This window comes from Mytilus galloprovincialis, chromosome 4 (genome assembly GCF_965363235.1).
Source record: "Mytilus galloprovincialis chromosome 4, xbMytGall1.hap1.1, whole genome shotgun sequence".
NCBI classification, from domain to species: Eukaryota; Metazoa; Mollusca; class Bivalvia; order Mytilida; family Mytilidae; genus Mytilus; species Mytilus galloprovincialis.
In genome coordinates, this window is record NC_134841.1 from 78308493 (window position 1) to 78333146 (window position 24654).

At 30.0% G+C, this 24654-nt stretch overlaps 1 protein-coding gene across 4 annotated transcripts in view; it reads right to left on the minus strand.

Moving 5' to 3' along the window:
• Positions 1 to 743: 743 nt before the first annotated feature.
• LOC143073037 (fibroblast growth factor receptor 4-like) overlaps positions 744 to 24654 on the minus strand; it is a 52335-nt gene continuing 28424 nt past the window's right edge. For all 4 annotated transcript variants that reach the window (XM_076248270.1, XM_076248269.1, XM_076248268.1 and 1 more), the window contains 14 exons: positions 23494 to 23556; positions 16731 to 16888; positions 15653 to 15776; positions 14286 to 14473; positions 12645 to 12780; positions 11951 to 12147; positions 11296 to 11459; positions 10662 to 10777; positions 9993 to 10103; positions 9512 to 9708; positions 7910 to 8032; positions 7414 to 7484; positions 6585 to 6834; positions 744 to 5942 (listed from right to left, as the gene is read on the minus strand). In XM_076248270.1, coding sequence (XP_076104385.1) covers positions 5817 to 5942; positions 6585 to 6834; positions 7414 to 7484; positions 7910 to 8032; positions 9512 to 9708; positions 9993 to 10103; positions 10662 to 10777; positions 11296 to 11459; positions 11951 to 12147; positions 12645 to 12780; positions 14286 to 14473; positions 15653 to 15776; positions 16731 to 16888; positions 23494 to 23556 — 2024 coding nt within the window. In that variant the 3' untranslated portion in view covers positions 744 to 5816. The remainder of the gene's footprint in view (positions 5943 to 6584; positions 6835 to 7413; positions 7485 to 7909; positions 8033 to 9511; positions 9709 to 9992; positions 10104 to 10661; positions 10778 to 11295; positions 11460 to 11950; positions 12148 to 12644; positions 12781 to 14285; positions 14474 to 15652; positions 15777 to 16730; positions 16889 to 23493; positions 23557 to 24654) is intronic.

Here is a 24654-nt window from a genome sequence, read left to right on the forward strand (position 1 = left end):
CACCTCCCTCCCTTTGGCAGGAAAACTGAGTTCCCAGAGAGAACCACCTTCTTTTGGCAGGAAACCAGAGTTCCAAGAGAGAACCACCTCCCTTTGGCAGGAAACCAGAGTTCCAAGAGAGAACCACCTTCCTTTGGCAGGAAGCCAGACTTCCCAGAGAGAACCACCTTCCTTTTGCAGGAAGCCAGAGATCCCAGAGAGAACCACCTTCCTTTGGCAGGAAGCCGGAGTTCCCAGAGAGAACCACCTTCTTTTGGCAGGAAACCAGAGTTCCCAGAGAGAACCACCTTCTTTTGGCAGGAAACCAGAGTTCCCAGAGAGAACCACCTTCTTTTAACAGGAAGCCGGAGTTCCCAGAGAGAACCACCTTCTTTTGGCAGGAAACCAGAGTTCCAAGAGAGAACCACCTCCCTTTGGCAGGAAAACTGACTAGAAGTTTTGTGCATTTTGTGCACAATAAGTAGTAACCACTTCTTGTTCATAATTCAACTACAATGTTCAGTTATTTGATTACGAATAAATACCTACTGAAGTACCTAAGTCTAAGGAGTTAAAATAGATGAAGCTCCGAGGCCCGGAAGGCCGGCGCAAAGAGGGCATGCTACCCAATAAATCCACCTCTGGTATTCACACTGTTCATTTTTAGCAGTATATAAGGCTACACTCCTTCAGCCGTGCTTAGTAACTCCCCATCTTCATGTATTCAAAATTCCACATATTAAAATAACAACTTAACGACTAAGTAATTGTTAACATTTATTTTATTGATGTAATTCTTTCTATCAGATACAACTGAATTCAACAAAGACATGAACAATTTGATTATTGGGACCTTTAATTGTTACAGATCAGTTTTACTCAGACTAGAAAATTTCATAACAATTATTGAACACAATGTTGTACATTTGTAGTATGAGTTTATAACAGCAAATGTGACCTTTGAACAACTCAACACATATCCTATGATATTCTAATATAGACTTTTTTAACAGTTCTTGATAACTTCTACAAGTATTATAACAAAACCCTTAAAGATAACTACTACAAGTAGTATAACTAAACCCTTGAAAGCTCATCATTGAAGATTTCAATCACATGGTTTTCTTCTTCATTGCAATCCTGTTTTGATGGTAAGTTTTGCTGTTTGCATTTTCTGTCTTGAAAATTTTAAATATGTTTGCAAAAAAAAAAAAAAAAATTTATGAAAAAAATTGTTATTAAGGTTGCAATAACACCTACAAGTGGATGCACAAGTAAAGTTATCTTCACCTATTTAGAACTTTTGTTGCTCAATATATTTTTAACTGTTTGATAACTTTATATCATGATTCTCAAAATTATAGCCAAAAATACCAAAACTAAATGGGTGAAAAATGGCAATTTAGCCATAGGGAATCAATTGATAATACGTTACCAAAAGGTAGAAAGTGGCATTCTGATGGTTATGAGGTGATCAGTCCATTAGATTTTAAAAATTGATTACGTGACAACCATAATAGATGGCACATGCTTACCTGGACCTATTATTTCCGAAGAGCAAACTGTGTAATTAATTGACAAATTTTGCATTGTTTTTTTTATGTTTCCAATCATGTATGTGAACTTTCAGAAGTGTATTAATTATTCGAAAAGTGACTTTTCAGAGGTATATTTATACTACTTATAACAAATTTAAAAAAAAACTTAATATAATGCACATCAATATTAACTATTAAAAAGTTTTTTTCAAAGACACATCTTGCAGTGATTGTTAAATTTATAAACATGCAATCAAATACCATTAACTAGTGACAGAAGTGTAATAAACTTTGAAATTCTATCAAAAGAATACAAATCAATCAGAAAGAGCATCTGTTTTCCTGCAGATACAGAAACAATGAGAAATAAAATTTGAAAAGGACATCCATGGTCCAGATAGTAAAAAAAATAATATATCAACAACCACATATGTATATATATTTCCAAAATTATCAAACAGTATACTAGAAAAAAATCATTTAAAAAGATTAACTTTGTTAGCGAAAGAAACCCAATTCACCATGTGTGTGTTAAGAAATTTAATATATAAATAAAATGTGTTCATTGCTCTTGTTACCATGTGGCAGATACATTATCAAACAATTTTCCATCTACAATTTAAATGAATGCATTAAACCAGTATTGCTTTATAAAGATTTATGCCAGAGAAGGCAGCCTTAAAATATGAGACTGAGGTAAATAAAACTTGGTAAGCTTGTCCAGTTATTCCAGAACATTTAAAAAAAACAGACACTTTTGGCAATATTTATACAAATGAACTGCATAGACAAATAATTCTGCACCATAAACTCTTGCATAAGGTAATACTTAAAAAAAATACTGAGACATTTATTAAAATAATTTTATATGTTGGTTTGGACAAAAAAGCAAAGCATGTGCATTTATTGTCCAACAACATAATTTTTTTTAAATTTTGTGGCCTTATTATTAAATTACAAAATGTTTCAAATAGTTCAATATTAAGAACTGGCCAATAATTAAACTTCAATCAGTTATTCATATAATAAAAGTTTATAAAGTTTATGAACGAAATTATTTTCTCCAAATTTTGCATAATTTATTTGATCACATTGAAACTAATGTGTTTAAAACAGTTATGGGGTGATGAAAAATATCATAAACATTTGTAAAATATACAAAAAAATTTAAAACAACAACATGATTAACAATGGTTTAAAATAGGTAGAGTTAACTGACACATCGAACACATTTATATATAAAATGAAATTGTTTTTAAAAATGAACACAACAGAATTTTATGTAAAATGCCCAACAAATCTGATGAATTTAACATAAATAAAATGAAATTTAAAAAGTTAAATAGATGAATTAAAATAATAATATCTGGCAGTGTTAAATGAATTTGATTTTTTCAATGAGAAAAAGTCGGCAGTTTTTAAAACTGAAAAATAAAAGTTAAACCAAATTAGTGAACACAATCAGGCAAAGCATAAAAATTAAGGCAGTGTTAAAACTATACAAAACTGATTAAATACTGTAACAAGCAAAAGGTTCATTTTTGTAGGGCTATATATCTGAGATCATTTTCCATTGAAAAAAAAACTAATACAATTATTTTCCTACACCTTCTGTGACTCACTTAAGACATTTCTTCTATATCGTTTACAGATTTCACTTATATGTACAATTATAATTTCAAATCTTCTATTACTTTATTATCAATTAAACTTCTTGTTTAATTCATAAAAAAGACATGAAACCCTTCAGAAACACAACAGGAGCCACAGAATGTCTTATCTATGTGCATGTATATTTTCTTAATTATGTGTTGCATACTGTAAGTTATTAGATTAATTGTACGGTAAGCACTTTATAATTAATTTACCCCTGAATCGATTATACGCACATCTTGTACATTAAGATAAAATACAAACTGATCGTTTAAAATTTTTCTGCAACAGGCATTCCTATTAATACAGCTATTTGCAAAACACAAGTTAATTTCAAGGGGTTAAAAGTGTGAAGTCACTATTTAATTAAAATCAACCAAATGGACGGACAAATCTACAACCTTGTACATGTTAAGTAATATGGTAAGTATATTTTAAATTCTTATGCAAATAACAAATCAGTATTATTTTACTCACTGTAATTACAAATGTTTTCTGTAATTACACAGGATGAATATGGCCCATGAAACTGTATGCAAGAAACTTGCTATATTTTTTTATTGAAAGATATTAGGAAAATGAAAATTTCATATTTCATATTTAACCATATCAAATGAGGCAAAACTAACAAAATTATAAATATATAATAAAAGAATATCCATCAAATGGATTAGTGCTTGAACACTTTTTTTTTTTTTTTAGACATTTACATGTGCAAGTTGAAGAAGTGATATTCTTAGATTTTTTCTTCTCGTCAATTTTAATGCAATTTCTTTCCTCTGCAGGTGTATTTTGTTTCTGAACTTGAATTTGAAATTGATCACTAAAGTTTGGAATTGATTTATTCCAAATACAACAGAAAAAGAAACGACTGTTAAAAGATATGAAAGCATATCATGTATGTCCCATGTAAAAAAAAGTTTTCATCAGAACTGGGCTTCTAACATTTACATAACAGTTCTAGTATAAAAAAAAACAATTATGTACAAAAATCACAAGAGGAGCAACATTGATGCATAAGGTTTTAACAAGTGAAATAATAAGTAAGCAACAGATGGCGTCACCTGGCCATAATTTAACAATGAACACAAAGAGAAAACATTTACATCATTGTCAAGTCTAAAAATAAACTCTGTACTTCAGAATCATAAAATTTATTAATTGTTAACAATATATGCATCAACATAATAATACATACTGGTCATATATATATACACCAAGTGGTCCATAATTGGACCATAATTACAAAATACTTTGTTCAATTGCATGATTTGTACCCGATTTGACACAGGCTGTTTCTTTTTTGTTTGATTTATCATTCGTAGTTGGCTTTGCACCTCTTTTTTAAAGTGTTAATGGTTTGAATTCTATTTTTCACACACTAATCATTTTCAGTTAATAGAGCAATCGAAATTAAAATAAAAGGAATTTGAAAGTTAAAACAAGTTAACCTCTGCTTTACAAATTCCTTTATTACTCCCAAGTAATCTATTACATTTCCAAGTTTAATATATATATATATATATCTTTTTCTTGAGAAAACAGAACAAATAACTTTGTATTTTTTGCATAAACAGATTCAAATTTTCTTTAGTTTCTTCCTCGAAAAAATTAAATTAATATTTATTGAAATGTATACAAAGGTCACTGCTGTATAACCGAAATCAAATATAAAATCGTGTATAATGTCACTAAGCATATTTGCCAGTTAAAAAACATTAGTTTTTATTGTTCCTGTATTCCTACTTGCAGAATGATAAAACAAACAAAACAATATTGACAGTCCTGTCTTGTAAGCTTCACTTCGTTGTAAAAATTTAGTCTTAGAAAATGTGGAGAAAAAAGTGCAAATTTAACAGATCGTTTATAAAACATATTTGCAGTAAAAAAATTATAAAAGTTCATTATAAAATCAACTAAAATTCAATCAAAATTTCTGTATTTTAATAAAACATAATTGTACTTCAAGACAATAAAGGCTTCCATTTTAACTTCCTCTAGCAGAATCAACAGATAAAGAATGAAATTAAGTAACAACTTCTAAAGTTGTTGTTCTGAAACATTAACCCATGATCTATATATAGAAAACTCAATGGGATTGCTACTAGGTTTCTAAAATGGAATGGCCTTACAATGACTTGAAATAAGTTCATGTACAAATCATGATTAACTATAATCCTGATCAAACACAAATCACATAAATAATCACTGACAAATCAGACACTGGATTTCTAATAGTACGTCTTTGTCTTTGGTGTCAATGAGGTTACAACATTTCAGCAACAAAAACCCGTCTTTTTTGTTCACTGTAGCACTTATTGTAATAAAAACATGAGATTGAATAAAATGGTTGTCTTCTTTGAACACAATAGAATAATCCAATATTCTTTGAACACACTGTGGCAAATAAGTCCATTTTTAATCTCCTTTATAAAAGAGTTACTACATATTAAAACGCTTGCTCAAGTAGCAAGCTGAGAAAAATAAAATTGGCACATGCTGTTTTTTTCCGTCTACACAATGTGGAAGACATCCAGATGAATGAGATTATGAAACAATCGCTGCCTAGTTGTATGAGACACAGTTGTCAGTGAATGCCTCGTACATGAGAGAGACTATGATATGATGGGATGTATACTGTTACATTCATGAAGATTCAGAGTCCGTGCTGTTGCTCGTTACATCGTAATTACTTGAGCTACGAGACATAGAAGAATACTGGCTATCAGACATACTTGTAGGACTTTCTAGTGGTTCTAAATCTAAATACTCCTGAAATAAAAATTATATAATTGAAGAAATTTTCTTAACATCATTGATTTACATCCATGTATTCTAGTTTTGTACAGTACAGTTAGCAGAAAATACGTACACAATGACACTGACAATTGTATATTATAGATATGTATTTAGGATCAAGCTTCATTAAGAAAATATAAATATGCCTCTGTACTCATTCCTAGAGTTAAAACCATTTTTAATATGGTCAGGGTTGTAAAAAAAAACACCCGTCATTTGGCTTGGCAAGTTGAAATGAATATTATTTTGACATGCTCTACTAAATTCAATACTTCACACTTTAATCACTACCTTACAGGTCCAAAATACCTTTACTTAGTAACCTCAAAATTCACTAGCCTATGGCCAGTGCTTAAGTCAATCCTGCTGATACCCTCCAATGTCATTACCCCATATAATGTTCTTCTGATATCTCAGTGTAATTTTAGAAAGATTATGAGTCTTTTGAAGACAAACATGCATCCGGCGCAAATTCAAAATTTCAATCCTGGTATCTATGATGAGTTTATTTATTGTCATGCTTTTCCCCCTTTCAGTTAGGGATTCCTATTTTCTTACTGAATTATAAACTTTTTTTTGGTGATAAGTCAATAATATTGTAGAATAAATACTTACTTCACCCCTGTTGGCCATACCAGTCAACATTTTATCTAACTCATTAACAAGTTTATTAAAAGATGGTCGCCCTGATGGATACTCATGCCAACAGAACTGCATTATTTTATTAATTTCATCTGAAGCATATGGAGGTTTGTCCATTCTATGACCTTCTTTTAAAAGTTCAAATAATCTTTCGACTGGTACAGAAGGATAAGGATTTCCACCAAGTGTAAATATCTCCCACAACAATACTCCATAGGACCAACTACAAATCAAAAGGATAAAATTTTTAATAAAGGATAAATATATTTATTTAACAAATGAGTTAGGCAAAATATGTTTATACTTCAACCATCTTTGTAATTTATTTTACATACAGGTCCTGAAATCAGCCTTCATAAAATTACTTTATAATATTCTATAGCTTGTCAAGCCTTTGTTGAGGAAAATTTTACTGTTGTAGGGCCTGCAATTTAAATTTGTAAAGATGATATACTGTACAATATCAAACAAGATGAATTAACTAAAGAAACAATACCTTAGCCGGTCAACCTAAGAATTTATCTGGAGACATCTACATCATGTTTCTTATGTTAACACAAATCATTTATACAATCTTGAATCATTTCAGTTTATGTCTTTTAGCCTTTTTGACAGCCAAGTTATCTTCTCTATTCAAAACTGATATTTTACTCTTTCATTTTGTCTTCCATTTTTGCCCATATGGTTCTTTGTTTGTGGTTCAAACACAATCAATAACTTTATAACTTTCTATAGACAACATTTGACATGCATTTTAGTATGGAAGTGAAAAGAAACAAATTTAATAGTATGAATAACTTACACATCACTCTTGGAAGTATATTTTCTGTCAAATAATGCCTCTGGAGCCATCCATTTCACTGGTAGACGACCCTGTAATATATAAGCATATCCATTAATACTGATTCCTTGATGGTTGCTTAAAACACAATGGCGAGTATTACATGCATATATAATGTTAATGATATTCTACCATACTTTGTACTTGATCATTAACAGAGCTTGTTAATTTGTGTTAAATCTGTTCAATATTCAACCTATTTAAATCATTTATTACTGTGAAATCATTATTATCTCTGGAGTTTCCAATTACATAGCTAGAGTAAAGATGAACCATGAATTTAAGTATTGAACAAAATACAGATCTTTACAGAATTTACAGAAACTAAGTATTCATAAAAATATAATACTTCCTTAATTCATGAAAAAAATGGATCTAAATAAATGGATCCACAATATTTTTTTTTTTAGGTTTTGATAAAAAAAATATTCGATTGCATCATTAAAGAATGTCTTACATCTCCAGTCTTTCTGTAATAATCAACATTGGTCAAATTTCTGGTTAAACCAAAATCTGCAATTTTTAGAACATAGTCTTCAGCTACTAACACATTTCTTGCAGCTAAATCTCTGTGAATACACTGAAATAAATAGACAAAACTAATGAAACATATTTAAACTTGAGCTACTTTAGAGTATACTGAAATCAATACAATAAAATAATAAAAGCCCTTCCAAGAATGAGAGCTATATTATTACTTATTCATTCACAATATGAGCAATTACAAAGAAATATTTGTTTCCCCAATTAAGTCATTTGCTAGATGACAAAATATGTGTTTTTCAATTTACCTTTTTATCTAATATGAAAAGATACTTATTCAGAAAACTGTAGTAGATATCTAAACAAGAATGTGTCCACAGTACACGGATGCCCCACTCGCACTATCATTTTCTATGTTTAAAGGACTGTGAAATTGGAATAAATTCTCTAATTTGGCATTAAAATTAGAATGATCTTATCAAAGGGAACATGTATACTAAGTTTCAAGTTGATTGGACTTCTACTTTATCAAAAACTACCTTGACCAAAAACTTTAACCTGAAATTTGCACTATCATTTTCTATGTTCAGTGAACCGTAAAATTGGGGTCAAAACTCTAATTTGGCATTTAAATTAGAAAGATCATATCATAGGGCACATGTATACTAAGTTTCAAGTTGATTGGACTTCAACTTCATCAAAAACTACCTTGACCAAAAACTTTAACCTGAAGCCAAAAACTTTAACCTGAAATTTGCACTATCATTTTCTATGTTCAGTGAACCGTAAAATTGGGGTCAAAACTCTAATTTGGCATTTAAATTAGAAAGATCATATCATAGGGCACATGTATACTAAGTTTCAAGTTGATTGGACTTCAACTTCATCAAAAACTACCTTGACCAAAAACTTTAACCTGAAATTTGCACTATCATTTTCTATGTTCAGTGAACCGTAAAATTGGGGTCAAAACTCTAATTTGGCATTTAAATTAGAAAGATCATATCATAGGGCACATGTATACTAAGTTTCAAGTTGATTGGACTTAAACTTCATCAAAAACTACCTTGACCAAAAACTTTAACCTGAAGCGGGACAGACGGACGGACGAACGAACAGACGGACGGACACTCTAATTTGGCATTTAAATTAGAAAGATCATATCATAGGGCACATGTATACTAAGTTTCAAGTTGATTGGACTTAAACTTCATCAAAAACTACCTTGACCAAAAACTTTAACCTGAAGCGGGACAGACGGACGGACGAACGAACAGACGGACGGACGAACAGACAGACGGACGCACAGACCAGAAAACATAATGCCCCTCTACTATCGTAGGTGGGGCATAAAAATCATTTCTGTGATCTGTTCTCAAAAGGAATGGCTAAGTTCATGTTTTTGTTTTGTTTCGAAAAGCCCCAAAAGTCAATTGATAAAAAAAATCATAATATCAAGAAGTTACAAAGATTGTCTATGTGTTAAAACTTGCATCTTTTAAATCAAAGAGTAAATTATTATTAAAAGTATATTAACTAAAATTATTCACAAAACAAGTTTAAATTTAAATCTAACCTGTCTAGATGCAAGGTATTCCATTCCTCTGGCTATCTGGTATGCAAAGGATATCAAGTCTTTTTCTGTTAATGGTCTTGAAGAGCCCTTTTCCAAACCAGGCTTTTCGTATCCTGCTGAATTAGGGGGTCTTCTTGATCTCAAAAAGTCTCGCAAGTTACCATGTGGTGCAAATTCAACCAATACATATAAAGGCCCTGAAATGATACAAATTTCAGACAATTTATAATATTGTTTTTTACAGTTTTCAATGGAACTTGATTAATTCAAGATTGACAATCATGAAAACACATTACTTAAAAGGTTTTTTTAAAGACATATTGATGGCGTATTTACCAAAAAAATTATATGGGGTTGACGGAACCCTGTGTCTCCCCTATGATGCTGCTGTCAGTGTAAAGTGTAATGATGACTTAAATAGTGAGTCCATTTATCTGTAAAGCTTACAGATTGCATTTGATCCTTATAATACACCACTTACCATTTTGTGTACAACAGCCCAGCAAATTAATGATATTTTTATGGCATCCTATTAATTTCATCACTTCCATTTCTTGTATCAGATCTGTCAATTCTCTGTCAGTTGCGTCCTCTGAAATATTTAAATAATATTGACAATCAAAAACCAATGAAACAATATCACATTCAAAGAAAAATAATTTGTTCTCATATTATACATATCATTCATTTCTTCAACACATTTACAAGTTTTGGTAAAAGAAGGAAACCATATCTTTATCTCATAATGCTGACTATATTTTTTTTTTATGTAATCAATAACTCTACTAAATAATAAACCTTTTTCGCATAATGATTATACCTCAAACTCCATTCATCATTGTTTTAAAGAACATATAATCTCATTTTAAGAGAACCACAGGTTTTAAATTGTTCCATTGCAGACAAAACAAAAGAAAAAAATCAATTCATATTTCTCTTGTTTAATAAAAAAGAATGTTTATGCAGAAATCCAGTTTTGTTTAATATTATTCCTTTAGACAATGGCGGATCCAGAACATTTTATAAGGTTAGGTAGGGGCTGCTACAGTACTGCTTCAATGATTCCCTATATAATCAATCAAATATTTCCTATGAAAAGGGCGGCCCTGGATCCTCCTATGTCAAATAGATATGATGAAAGAAAATTAACCCTTCAACATCTTGACTGCGACAGGTTGTGTGGTTGGAGCTTTATTTAAACCAACAGCTTCTGCTTTGACTACCAGACCAAATGCTCCTTCTCCAAGTGGCTTACCAAGTGATAACCTACAAATAGAAATAAGTATTCAATTAAATTCATTTAGATACTGAAGTACTGATGGCTGCAATAGTAAGAACTTACAATTGTGCTTATTGTTTCAACCTTTCTGTTACAAATGAGTCCAAATTTTCAGGGTTTATGAACAATTTTGTACAGAGACAAAATACTTTGAATATGTTATTTCCCTTTTTCACAAAATACCAGAAAATTTAAGTTTTTTTTTTCAGCACATCACATAATTCTATCATATACTAAATAGTATTAACCTGGTAAAAAATAGATTTTATGAAAAATTCCTGTAATGCTTCCTACTATATGGTGAAATCTCTTGTAATCTTTATATTCAACAACCTGTATACCCATCAAAGCTCAGATTATTTATAGATGAGAGTTTGTCACATGGAATAAACTGGATGCCATAACAGTGAGCAATGCTATTTGTTGGTCGACAGATATCAGTTAAAATGTCAAGAATCAAAATGTCTATACTTCATGGATTGGTCAGTGTGGTGCTATAACTTACTTTTCTCTTCCAAATTCCCAGTGTTTGTCAAGAGGCAGATCATACTCTGACATCATGGTCAAATCTGATGACAAGCGTCGTCTTGGACCAGGTTCAATTCTGATTGTTGGTAGAACCAGTGGTTGAGTGCCATCATAAGACTTGTCTGGATAGTAAATCTCATTCTGGAAGAAAAGTTAAGACTCTCTGTAATGTAATTGCAATGTGTAACAGGATTCAAATTTACTTGCAGATGTCAAATTTTATTATTTCTCCGATTTTGTAATATTAATCAACATTTAAAGCATATAAAATTTTCCTATAAAGAATCAAGTCTAGATACAAGGCTGTCATTTACATACAAATCGAAAAAATTGACCATAACTTCCTTAAAAAAAAAGGATTATTTCTAGATTAGATATGTGTCTATTTTATAGGATTCTCAACGTGGTTCACAGTTTGGTCTAGTTGTCATAATTTATAATCTTTACTTTCTCACCATTTATGAACGCTTAATGAACTTCAATAATTTCCTTTTTTATAGATCTTCTTTCTAACTTAGTCATGGCATTGATAACTTCCTTATTTCCCTACGGAATAAATCAAACGTTTGCTGTTTTTGTGCACTTGTAGTTTCACTTACTGAAAATAAATTATAATTGAAGGTGAAACTTACCTGTCTCATTACAATTACTCTTTTAACATTTCTGTATTTGCCGGACTGGACCCTCTTGTAACGTCTGTAACATATAAAGATCAGGAGTAACAGGATAAGAACAACTACTGATGTGACACCCCCAATAATGTATATGACAATTCGCTCTTTATTGTTCGTCTCTCCTGACCTACTGGCTACTGCTTCTGGTTGTTTATCTGCAAAAAAAGAATAATTCTATAATTAAATCTATTTCTTTTAATGCACCATTTGAAGTCTTATTATTTTGTAAAATTGAAATATTACTGTTTAACAGGAAATAGTAAAATTCTATATCTGCTCAATAGCTGGTTTATCTACAATGTTATTTACAGCATGCATTAATTTAAATCAATATTTTTTTTAAAAGAAGTATCTTTTATAAGAATTCAAAAGCAACACGAAATATCTATTGAACAGACAAATCAGCAAATACCACCATGGATGTCATGAAACAGGTTTGTTATATTCCTGGCTATGTACAATTTTTTATTTTTTTGTTATTCTGATAATTCATTTTTATGGTGCCAAACCCCCAATTCATATGAGTATTTTAAAAAATTATTGATAAAATGTTGTATAAATATTTATTATCACTTGCTAATATCAGCTGATGACTTTTTTTACCAATAGAAAATTTCGTTTTTGCATTTTACATTCTAACCAAATCCTTTACCTATAACTGTTAGCCAGGCACTCTGATAATCTCTACCAAGTGGATTAGAGATCAAACAAGTATACCATCCAGCATTATCTTTAGTTACGTTCTTTATTATCAGTATTTCTGGTTGACTAACATTCACCATGGATTGCTAAAAGTTCAAATAAAACACATTATTAGCATAAGAAGATATCTTAGAGAACAAATATTTTTAAAACAAATAGTGAGATATTGTCATAATCCTAAGTGCTAGGAGTCTAAGGTACTTCAACATTTTGATAAAGTAATTAATTATTCAATAGCTGTTTTATGCATTGATAGCAGTATTGCTGAAACCACTCTGATAAAACCAGTTTTAATGCACTCACTGTGTGATAGTTACACTTGTAAAACTTAAACATTTAATCAAAATTAAATAAAAGGGAGTTATAAATTATCTTTTTCTCAATTTTTGAGTTATAATAACAACTATAATGGAAAAAGTACTTCAATGTATAGTATTAGAAACATTAAAAAGCAAAATAAAAAAAAAGTGAATTAAGACAATACATTATCAAGAAACTTAAAAAGGAAATAATCTATTTCAATACACTGGACAACGATTAAAATCACATTCTTTACTTAAGTCACTTGGGATATGTCATGCAGTCAGATAATTTTCAAAAGTTAGTACATACAATTGTGACTTTTTAACAGCAACTGATTTTTAACCTATAGTAAGGGTTTTTGTAAAAATTATTAAGTTATCTGGGTTGACAACAATGACGACTCATGCAGCTAAAAGAAATTGATCATTTTTAAGATAAACATGCAAGGATTTTTCTACAATCCTTTCTTTTGGCTTATTAACAGACAATGAAAAATTAATTTTTAAGAAACATTCACATAAAGATCATTCAGACACACAACAACTGTGAACATTTCATAACTCAGTGTGATTTTTTCAAGCTGCATATCTGAGTGTGAAATTCACACTCTTACTTAAATTTCATATACAATACCTTTTGTCCCTGTAAACATTAGAATATAAAGAGTTAATAAATTTTTAAAATGTGGTTGCCTCCCTTTGATCAGTCAAAAAGAAATGTACAATAAATATAATACCAACTACCATCTCTCTACACAACTTGTAGGCTTGAGGTGACTGATGAATCAATGATAAGTTTTTTTATAGAACAACATAAGAAGCACTTAAACAATTTTGGAAATCTTTTGATTTAAATTTCTCCCTCATGTAAAGCTTTGACTGCTTTCATGATTCGGCCAAACTTTTGGTCCATTTTGATGTGACCAGCTCTTCAATGTTTCAGCAAGTTTTTTCGTTTTTTGGGAAAATTTGGTGCAGTAAAATTGTTAACCCTAGTGATATTGTAATTTCTTACTTTTATTCATATTATGATCCCTTTGAAAACCATTTTATTCCCATAAAAAAAAGGTAGTAAAAGTGCAACACTGGGCCTCAAATTTAATTTATTGTTTGGTTTTAAAAATCTATTTTCATTTCCAAATATTAAACATTTGATTCATAAGATGATTTATTTCATATGTCTTCCTACAAGACAATTTTAATTCTAAAAGAGCTCGGAAATGTATATGTAAATTTGAACTAGAAAAATTTATTTTTGAATCTTTTTATTTCATCTTATTTATATTTACCTGTATAATGTTGACATATGGCTGGCCTTCATCGTCTCTATAGGAACCATTGACTGTATAGTGTTGTAACCACTGTGTATGGTGCTGTAGGTCATTTCGCAACACTTTACATTCAAACCTAGCGTCACTCCCAGCTTGGACAGTCTGATTTGTTGGCCCCACGATAACTGGTTTTGTTATTCTGCTCACTGTAAATATAAATATTTATATAAACATAAGCTTTTTAAGGAAAGAATTCCCAAATAACACTTTCAGTGTACTGCTAATAATAAAAAAATGACAATCACAAAAAACCTAAATTCTTTTTGAACACTTGCAGAATTTTTCACTTTCATTGGCAAGCATGTCAGTGACTGGAGAAAAAAATCCATTTTGACTGAGGATACCATATCTCTTGATTTTATTATATGCTCCTATCAAAGAACCTAACAATTTGCTTTGAGTTAAAATACTGGTTTAAATTCCTAGTTTCCTGCTCCCACAATTTGAGAAAATTCATACCTCACTAATATCAAAGAATCCTCAGTATCTTATTCAGTCTCTCATCGAAAACATCTTTTTAATCACTTTATTGAAAGAAAATTCAATTTAATTTAGACATTAAGAGCATCAGGTCTATACCAGATTGAAAACTACAACAGACACCTGCTAGAATATTCTTGCAACATTAAATCTAAAGAAAAATTGGAAAAATTGAATGTAAAGAAAAATTGTGCAAATCCTCTTTTTTTAATTTCTATTTAACACTAAATGTTTGAGTAATTGGCTTTTAAATTGACACCATCAGCATCTCTGGTTATCATATGTCTCAATCCAACACATCTGATGATGATTCAGAGGTTATCAAGCTATATATTAGATACCCTATATATCAAAATAATTGGCTATCAATTTCTACAGTAACTCCTATAATCAATAAACCTCACCAAAATTACTTTCATTTCCCTCAATTTAAAAATAATCTATGTGTAACGTTTAAACAATGTGCAAAACCTAACATAAGGAAACAATTAAAACTGTTTAGATAACTGCTGTGGATTTCTGAATTGAATTACATTATTAAATGGAAAATAAACCCTCCCCCTCCCTATGAAGCTACATATGGTTTTTACAATTTTGAGTCCTATTTCTGAGGTTGTCATGCCATTGGAACCTTTATCCCTTAATGTATTGTCTTTTTCCATTTTGTTTAACTGAGCAGTCTAATATTGTTTTTGTGACTGCAGACTAATTGAACATAATCATGATAATTGTTTTACTACATTACTATCCAAACCACAATCACACATTACTAAAAATCTTGATTCCAGTAAATATTGGTAATCTTTTTTCACTTAATGAATTAATCTTTATAAATGTTCACATACTTAGAACTTCAAGTTTGTACGTGAAATTCAGCTTTCCAAGTTCATTCTCAACAACACATGTATAGTTGCCTTCATCCGATTTCAGAAGTCTATCAATCTTTAGTTGGTATTCTCGAACATTGTACTGAAAAATATAGAAAATTATTCCAAATGTGTTAAAAACAAATTATTGGCTTGTTTCATCAAAAAGCTTCTTGAGGGAGTATTCTACTGATACAAATGTATATACAAACATATTTATTTCAACCCACTTTTAGTTATAGAATTTAACAAAGGTATAAATATGTGCTAGTTTTACATTTTTAAAAAGATCAACAATTGGTCTTCATTTGTAGCCACACCTTTTCAATAATAAATTAATTCCTATATTTCATAAGCTTTGCATCTGGTTTCATCTAAATTTTAATTTGAATTTAAAATATAAAAGTAAAAAAAAACTTGTTAGAAAGGAAATGTGATCTGCCCCTCATTGAATCCCCCCTATTAAACAAATTAAAGCCACATTTACTTAGTTACTCCTAAGAAGAATGCACTATGTAGAAGATTAAGAACTAAGACGGAGCGGATTACAGTACATCTATCAGTATTGCCATATGGCTTGAATAAAAATGTTTATATGTGGATCCAACATTGTTTATAAATCATGCCCCTCTTCTCTCTAGTCATCACATTTTTCAATTTATAATTTTTGTCTCATATCAAAGGAATTCTAAAGAGCAGGCTCATCAGACAGGACTGTGTCTGGTAGAAACATATAAAGGCAAGCTGTTACTGTTTACTATTTGTGAAAAGAGTCAACTGTCATGGCCAATGTTGTTACTCATGCTTGGCTTGTGGCAAAGTTTGATTTGTACAAGATAAATACGAAGTAATATCAACCAAATTTTTTTGCCATAGGTTTTTATAATGTTTTATTTTTTTAATTACAACACAGTATTCCATAGCAAACTGATCAACAATAAATTTAAAATTTACTTCTCTTCTCATATATAGACTAGATCTAACTACTGCACTGTATATAAGAAGTGATATTAATCCCTTTCTATATTCTAAAACCAAATAAAATATTGTTGCCTACCCGTCCTCCTGTGACACCAGGGTCAATGAACTGTTTGTCTTTGAACCATTTAATTGTAGGTTTTGGTTTTCCACAAGCAACACATTTAATTTCCACAGGAGACATTTCTGGTCTGGCAATCCACTCGCCATTGGTTTTATCTTTAAAAATTGGTGGACCTGTAATACAAATAGGCTGGTTAGAACTCATTCAAGGACTACCATTACAAAAGGCTGTTCTTGTTAATATTTACATGCTTTGCCGACTGCCAGTGCAGTTTTAATTGAGGTTTTAGTTTATAATACCAATGTTCTAATTGACCATACACATTCATGTCAAATTAAGAAAATTCAATTCAATTAAAATAAAGGGATTCAATATTTCTTTTTTCTCAGCTAAATTACAGTATACAATTTTTTTTTTAAACCATGAGTTATTTCCCTTCTTACTATATTGAACAAAAAATTTGACAAACTAAGTACAAAGACCATATGAATTGCCTTTTCACTTAAAAATATCTATGGTATTGTTGTTAAGTATCATTTTCTAGGTGTTACATGTTATCCTCTTATCTGTTGTTTCAATGTCTTAATTTACATGTTTATAAATAAAAAGTTCAGATGTTGCAGGCATTTTGATTGTCAAACGTGAAAAATAATTTCAATTTGTTGGATACTTAATAAATCTGCTCAGTGTGGTTTCTCTACCATTACCAATCCTTTTTCAATTGCTACAATTTTGATGTAATAGAGAAAATTGGATTAGTCAGAAGCCACAGACCCATATGGTTCCAATCATAACCAATTAAAAATCCATTACCAAGTCAAAAGATGACATATTCCAAAAACTTGTCACTCTTGTTTACCATGATAACTTCATCTAATGTCACCGCAATTTTTTTTACTTTTTGATTTTTTCCTTTCGATTTTCTTTCTCTCTAATTCTTAAGCAGACAAAGATGAGACTAAAAAATGCCAAAGATGAAAGGTGATTGTAAATCTGATTTATCTTTTCTCTGCAGGAAACCTTTATACATCAATCCACATGGCTATATTCAATTTGTAATTTATTAAGCAGAATTTATAAGAAAATGGGATTAACATATGATTTGGGGTCAAAGGTCTTTATAAAAGGGCCATGTGTTTGTTCAAACAGCAGGAAGCAGGCTGGCATATACTGTATATAACAGACAAGTGGCTGATCAGGTGAAAATATGTTGCCAAACAAATCCATATTGTACTTAAAATATAACATGCAACCTAGATATTAATAACTAGTTAGCGACTTACAAAAAGCTTAACCTTTTAAATCATTTTTAAAACCCCATTTATAGTAATTTGAATATTCATAGCTTATTTATTCGGATTTGATAGGTTGTGTAACTTGTAAATTTGCATGGAGATACTACTAAAGCTGAAAGCACTTAATCTTGTAAATTAAAATATGGCTATAATATCTAAATTATAAAATGTACCAAGCAATTAGTTTCATAGAATAAAAGCACCTTGAAACAATCTGTTAAAACAAATAAATCCAGAACTTTACATCAATAAACAAATAAATCTATAATTTTATGCTTAAATGATTCTACTTTGATCAAATAAATTTAAAAACAAATAAATAGTAATTCAAAGTTCTAGTGTTTCAAGTACAAATTGAATAGGAGTGTAATTTCCCTTTTAAATCCCTTGAATTATATAACTTCACTGGAATTCCTGCTAAACATCTGTATTTATCACAATAGAAAGGAAGTGACTTTCATTAAAGTCTCTATGATATTTACTCATCAAACACCCTTATCTGATGTCAAACTGGGCACCTCCTAGATAATTGATCCAAAAGGGACTTAACAAGTTTGTCACACTAACCAATTAATTAAATAAACCATAAGGGACATCCAGCCTCATAAAATATGGATAAGAATGCAAATGTTTAATTGTTGAGATGTTTATTTGTTTTTTATCAGAGGTATTTAGCTGTTTGACTGAAGATTGTATTAAGTCCTGACCTGTAGAATGTTTATGTTATCACACCACGACCATACATTAAAACATTTCAAACTATTTCAACCCATTAATCATACTTAAGAAACTGTACCTGGGTTTCTTTATTCACACAGAGGGGAAAATGCCACAATTATGTTTCCCTGACCTGAACTATTTTTCAGCTATGTTGTTCAAAATGTCATGGTTATGTAAAGATCACTATCACTATGTAGAACAATTAACGCCAAGATTTAATCAAAGCTTTGCTATTTTTTTTGTATTATACATTGTATTTTGTTTTTTTAAATTAAACAATAAAACTGACAGAAGAAGACAAAAAATAAACTGTGAAAAAGATAAATTACTCCTTATCAACAAATTTTGTGCACTTTTTGAAATTAACATTTTGGAAAACAATTGCATGATTTAAATTCCCCATTTATCTTAAATGTTAATTTAAAAAAATAATGTGTGAAAGATCTTTTAACACTGACATTTACCACTCATTTAAAATTATAAAGTTATATCATTTGATATTAAAATTGTGTTTTTGACATTTTAGTTTTCCATTTTAAAAATGTTCACATTGCCAAAAGGCATTTAATTTTAACAAGACTGAACTTTGCCACCAGACTGATTCCCTGTTTCTACTAATATTGTTTTTATATTGAGAAATCTAGGTCATTAACTTAGAAAATAATTCCCTCCAAATTGTCAGTGACCCAATAGACAGGTGCCCCCTATCAGATGACCAATAATAGGTTTATTTTTTAAGCTTCATTTCCATCACAAAAGATTTCACATAAAGGTCATATTTCTATAATAAACAAGGTTCTTCTTGGTACAATTTAATAAGTCTCCACTTTGTACTTTATTAAACCTTGAAAAACATTAATTTATATGAAATATTCACTTGAAACAGAACATGCTAAATTGATCAAAAGAACCATGAACTAAAACGAGAAGAAACCATTACCATGAGACATGAATTCATAAAACATGCAACCTGCAGAAGCTGAGAACAAGAAAGGAAAAGTGTTAGAAACTAAACATTATATGAAACTTTAACTTGTTTATGCTGAACCCAATGGTCAATTTTTTTGGCGAAGAAACAGTCAGTAGTCTGTTTTTGGTATATATATGTAGTCTTACATAGTGTCATGATTGCGTATGCATTTACAGTTTGACATTTAGGCTTCAACTCATTTAGGCAAAGTTATTAGACAGTCTTGGCCATTGTGGTCCTGATGATCAGATATTTTTTGCATACCAATGCTACTAGTCTCCTGTGTATGTGATGAAGTTTTTTTTTTTAGAAACATGTTTTGTGCCTTGCAATGGGGTGTCATACATTTTCATCATTTTTATTTTGCCCTCCCAATGAAGAATAATTTTGATGGGATCATGCAACAGAGTATAATCGGTTTTTAATTCGTTTGCCAATTTACAGAAGCCATCGACAGCAGCCATCGCTAAGCTGGATGTCAACTTTCTTCACATTTTTGTTACACTGGGTTTGCACTTTGCCAACTCTAACTCATGAACAAGCCATTTTCACTGCTGCAATTTATAGTAAGGTTAATTCCAGGCTAATCTATAGCTAGTTAATTTAATTATGCTATCATATATATTTGTCTGTGCACCTTGTAATTCCCTGTTGGCACCAACAATGTGTTTATCTCTCTTCATTAATTATGGATTAGAATGATGTAAATAAATATGACTTGAGATGTTGTATAACAAATTTGTGTACATGTGGACCCACTTATCTGAAATGCTTGGTATTTAATTTTATCTCTACCAGTAACACTAGGCAATGAATTAACAGAAAATGTTCTTTGGTACAATTACAAACTTTCCCAGGAGGTCAAATACTTTTACAAATTTCTTTGTTTTGCTGTCATAGAATATTAACGTTTCGATAGTGTTAGTAGACTGAAATTTTCACCACGATTGAATTATATGGTTCTTTTCATTTTCAAATTTTTTCTTCTTCAATTTTTATCCTTAACATTTTTTTTATCCCTGATGATAATAAGGTCTTGTTTTATTGCCAAGAGAAAACAACCATTAAAATGTTTTAATCTGTGTGTCCTTTTCCCTTATCAAAAGTGATAACATTGTGACTGGTATTTAGTTACACCATGCAAAGCAAAATCAGATTTTTGTTTCAAGTCTTGTTTTAAAAGCCAAAGATCATTTCAATGCAAATATATCAAAAATAAACTAGAGCATACAACAGCTTGCGTTAATTCAATTCTCATAGTGCCAAAAGTATAGAAACTGGCATACTTTATCGAACACAAGTAGTATTTGATTGAAAGCTTAGAATTCAATTTATGTATATATTTGTAAAAAATAGTTGTACAATGGATTTTTAATACAGTATGTTCTTACGCAACATTTACAGTGACTTGACTGTAAGTGTTGCTATCCACCAATTGCAATTCATTCAAAATTTTGACCAAATTGCAATTTGTTTTATTAAACCAAATTGTTCAACTGGTCAGAATATTGAACAAATTGTTCAGTCAAAATGTGAAAGTGCAAGGTGATAAAATAAAATATACTTACAATCCTATAAGACTTTAACTCCACTTTATTGATGGTATTACTAAATCAGTCTATCAATCTGTATAGTTATATTATAGCCATTACCATACTAAAGGTGAACTGTTTTATTTTTAATTGCTATAAAAATGTCCAAACTAAGCTTTTATATAGTTTTTCTTTCGAAAAGTATTCTATATTCATTAAAATATTTGTGAAATTGCAATATGTTTGTAGGAAGGGGAGATAATCTTTTTTGGTTTCAAAAAATCTTTATTCAAAAGAATAGTATTTTAGGTTATCTCCACAAGGAAACTTATCAATAGCATATTGTTATTTCACACATATTTTACTGAATATATGATGTATTATTTTAAATGATATATGATTCTTATAAATATAAAATCCTTTTCAAAAGAAAAACTATATAAAAGCTTAGTTTGGACATTTTTATAGCAATTAAAAATAAAAAGGATTTTATATTTATAAGAATCATATATCATTTAAAATAATACATCATATATTCAGTAAAATATGTGTGAAATAACAATATGCTATTGATAAGTTTCCTTGTGGAGATAACCTAAAATACTATTCTTTTGAATAAAGATTTTTTGAAACCAAAAAAGATTATCTCCCCTTCCTACAAACATATTGCAATTTCACAAATATTTTACTGAATATGAAATGTTTTTATTCACATAATGTGTGATTCTTATGAATATAGAATACTTTTCGAAAGAAAAACTATATAAAAGCTTAGTTTGGACATTTTTATAGCAATTAAAAATAAAACAGTTCACCTTTAGTATGGTAATGGCTATAATATAACTATACAGATTGATAGACTGATTTAGTAATACCATCAATAAAGTGGAGTTAAAGTCTTATAGGATTGTAAGTATATTTTATTTTATCACCTTGCACTTTCACATTTTGACTGAACAATTTGTTCAATATTCTGACCAGTTGAACAATTTGGTTTAATAAAACAAATTGCAATTTGGTCAAAATTTTGAATGAATTGCAATTGGTGGATAGCAACACTAACAGTCAAGTCACTGTAACATTTCTCATTGTTTTTGCTTCAGTAGTAATATTGTTGGGACAAATATTCATGGGTTCATGATTAACATTGATTGGTTGTTGGATCTAGTACTTGCACTTAATATCTTTATAAGGAGATTGAAATATATCAGTCTGGCCAGGAAGAACTTTACTCTCTTTAATTGTAAAAGCCCCTATAGGTGGAATAAAAATCTCTATTCCACATAAAAAGTCCTTTTCCCAATAGATTAAACATTAATGAAATAAAAGTAAGAGACCAGCTAACAAGCTTCATTTCAACCAGAATCCATCCATGAAAGAGAAGATTTTTTTTCAGGAAAACTGTTCTTTTATAATAGTAGTATTCAATCAAAAAGAAATATATATATACTTGTTATAACACAACCATAAAGTCATCGAGCTAAAACATGAAAAGATGTATAGGCAAAAAATGCTTATAATTTGCGTAAATCTTAATGAAAACTGACAAGTGGAGAAAATAAAAGATTATGACTTATGGCAGGAAATATGACAGTTTAAAAACAAGGTTATGAGATAAATGGAGGGTTATCTTCTTCACGTCTACATAAATCTACATCTATATACCTATAATGTATATACAGATGGTACTGATTGTGCAAGACAAAGACAAACTACCAGGACTCTATTAACGTAACTATAGTATGTTTGATTGGAGTAATATCTACAATATTTATAGTGACAAAAGTATGGGTTTATAGAATACAAAAATATTGAAAAAAAAACTCCTCCTTTCAAATTTATACTTTCCAGACTTCATTTTTTTTTAATTTTCTTTGCTGAGCACTGATGCAAACTTAAATCTACCTCAATGACACTATCATTATTAAGTGTAATTTTTCAATATACTTTTGTTGGAAACTTCTGACTAATACCAAATCATGAGTTACAAAAAAGCAATACAAAACTGAATATTGTTTCTAATTCCAAAAACAATTACATGGCTTTCAGATTCAACATATCAAATACTTAAAGACCAGTGGAAGGAGCCCAAACCTTACAGGTCCAAACAATTTATAATCACAGAATACCCTCGGTATCTTAGAGAGCAGATGTTCACCATTACAGTGTGGTCTTTTCATCTTGATTTGTACAATGCAGTTGTTATACATGTTAATCTTGATTGGTCTAGAGAGTTACTAGTTTCTGAACACAATATTTACCTTCTTGACATTTTCCATCAGGATCATCGTATTCTACCCCATCATAATCCTCTACTTCTTCTTCTGAAAAATACAATACATAAATAAATGTATAGTAGGGATAGTTGGTGAAAACTCTTTAAAAAATCAAAGTATAATGTTAATAATAAGGACATTTTTTCATGAGAATTACAATGTATCTACCAACCAAATTCCGAATAAAAGTACACTTGGTTAACTGTACAGAACCATAGACCCCCTTTTTACTTGTATATTTCCATAATAAAGCAACATCTAATAGAAAAGTGACAGCAATCTTAACATTCACTTTTTTTATCATCAGCAAAGTGGTAAATGGTTCCTGTTCTTCAACTTTATGCAAGACAAATGCTTTACATTGAAAGTTTATGTGTACTTATACAAGAACCACTGAATTCTGTAGTAAATAGTTGGTAAATAGTCAAATGTTATAAAGATGACTACCTTGTTTGTCAAGTGAGTCTTACCTTTTTTTTGTACTTGCTTAGTATTTTGTTTTTTTTAAAGCGCATAACTAACATGACTGAAGTCCTTTCAATTATAGAAGAATCTTACAATATTGCAATTTAGTACACATACAACATAATTTTATGTAACAAACAACATGATTTGACAGTGGTTGTCAGACTGTTATTAAAAGAATATACATGTCTCATTGACAGATATATAAATAACTGAAGTCAAAATCTTGTGATGTACATGCATTATTACATGTACTTTATGTGATATTAAAAAACTATCTATCAAAGAAAGAGATGTGTCTTAGTTAAGATCTCATTTGTTTTGTAAATGTACATTAGCACCACATGGTCGTAGAAAGGTGTCAGAACAGGAATTACATTTATTCTGACTGGGAATTGACCTAAAGAATTTTAACTGACCAGCAACTTCTGTACACCATGGCAGATGATTTGATTTAATCTTGAGGTCAAGGTTCAAATTAAAGGCATTTCATGTCTGGACCAGAGACCCTTTTGTTCATTTTCTACAGTGCATCTTTTAATAGCTTATTGAAATTTAAAAGCTATCCACCTCAGGGCCAAGTCATAAAAATGAAAAGAAACTATGCAGTGAAAAAGTTTTGTTTTCATAGCCAGCTGCAATGTAACAAGACCAGGGTGACACAAATATTTACCTGGTTTT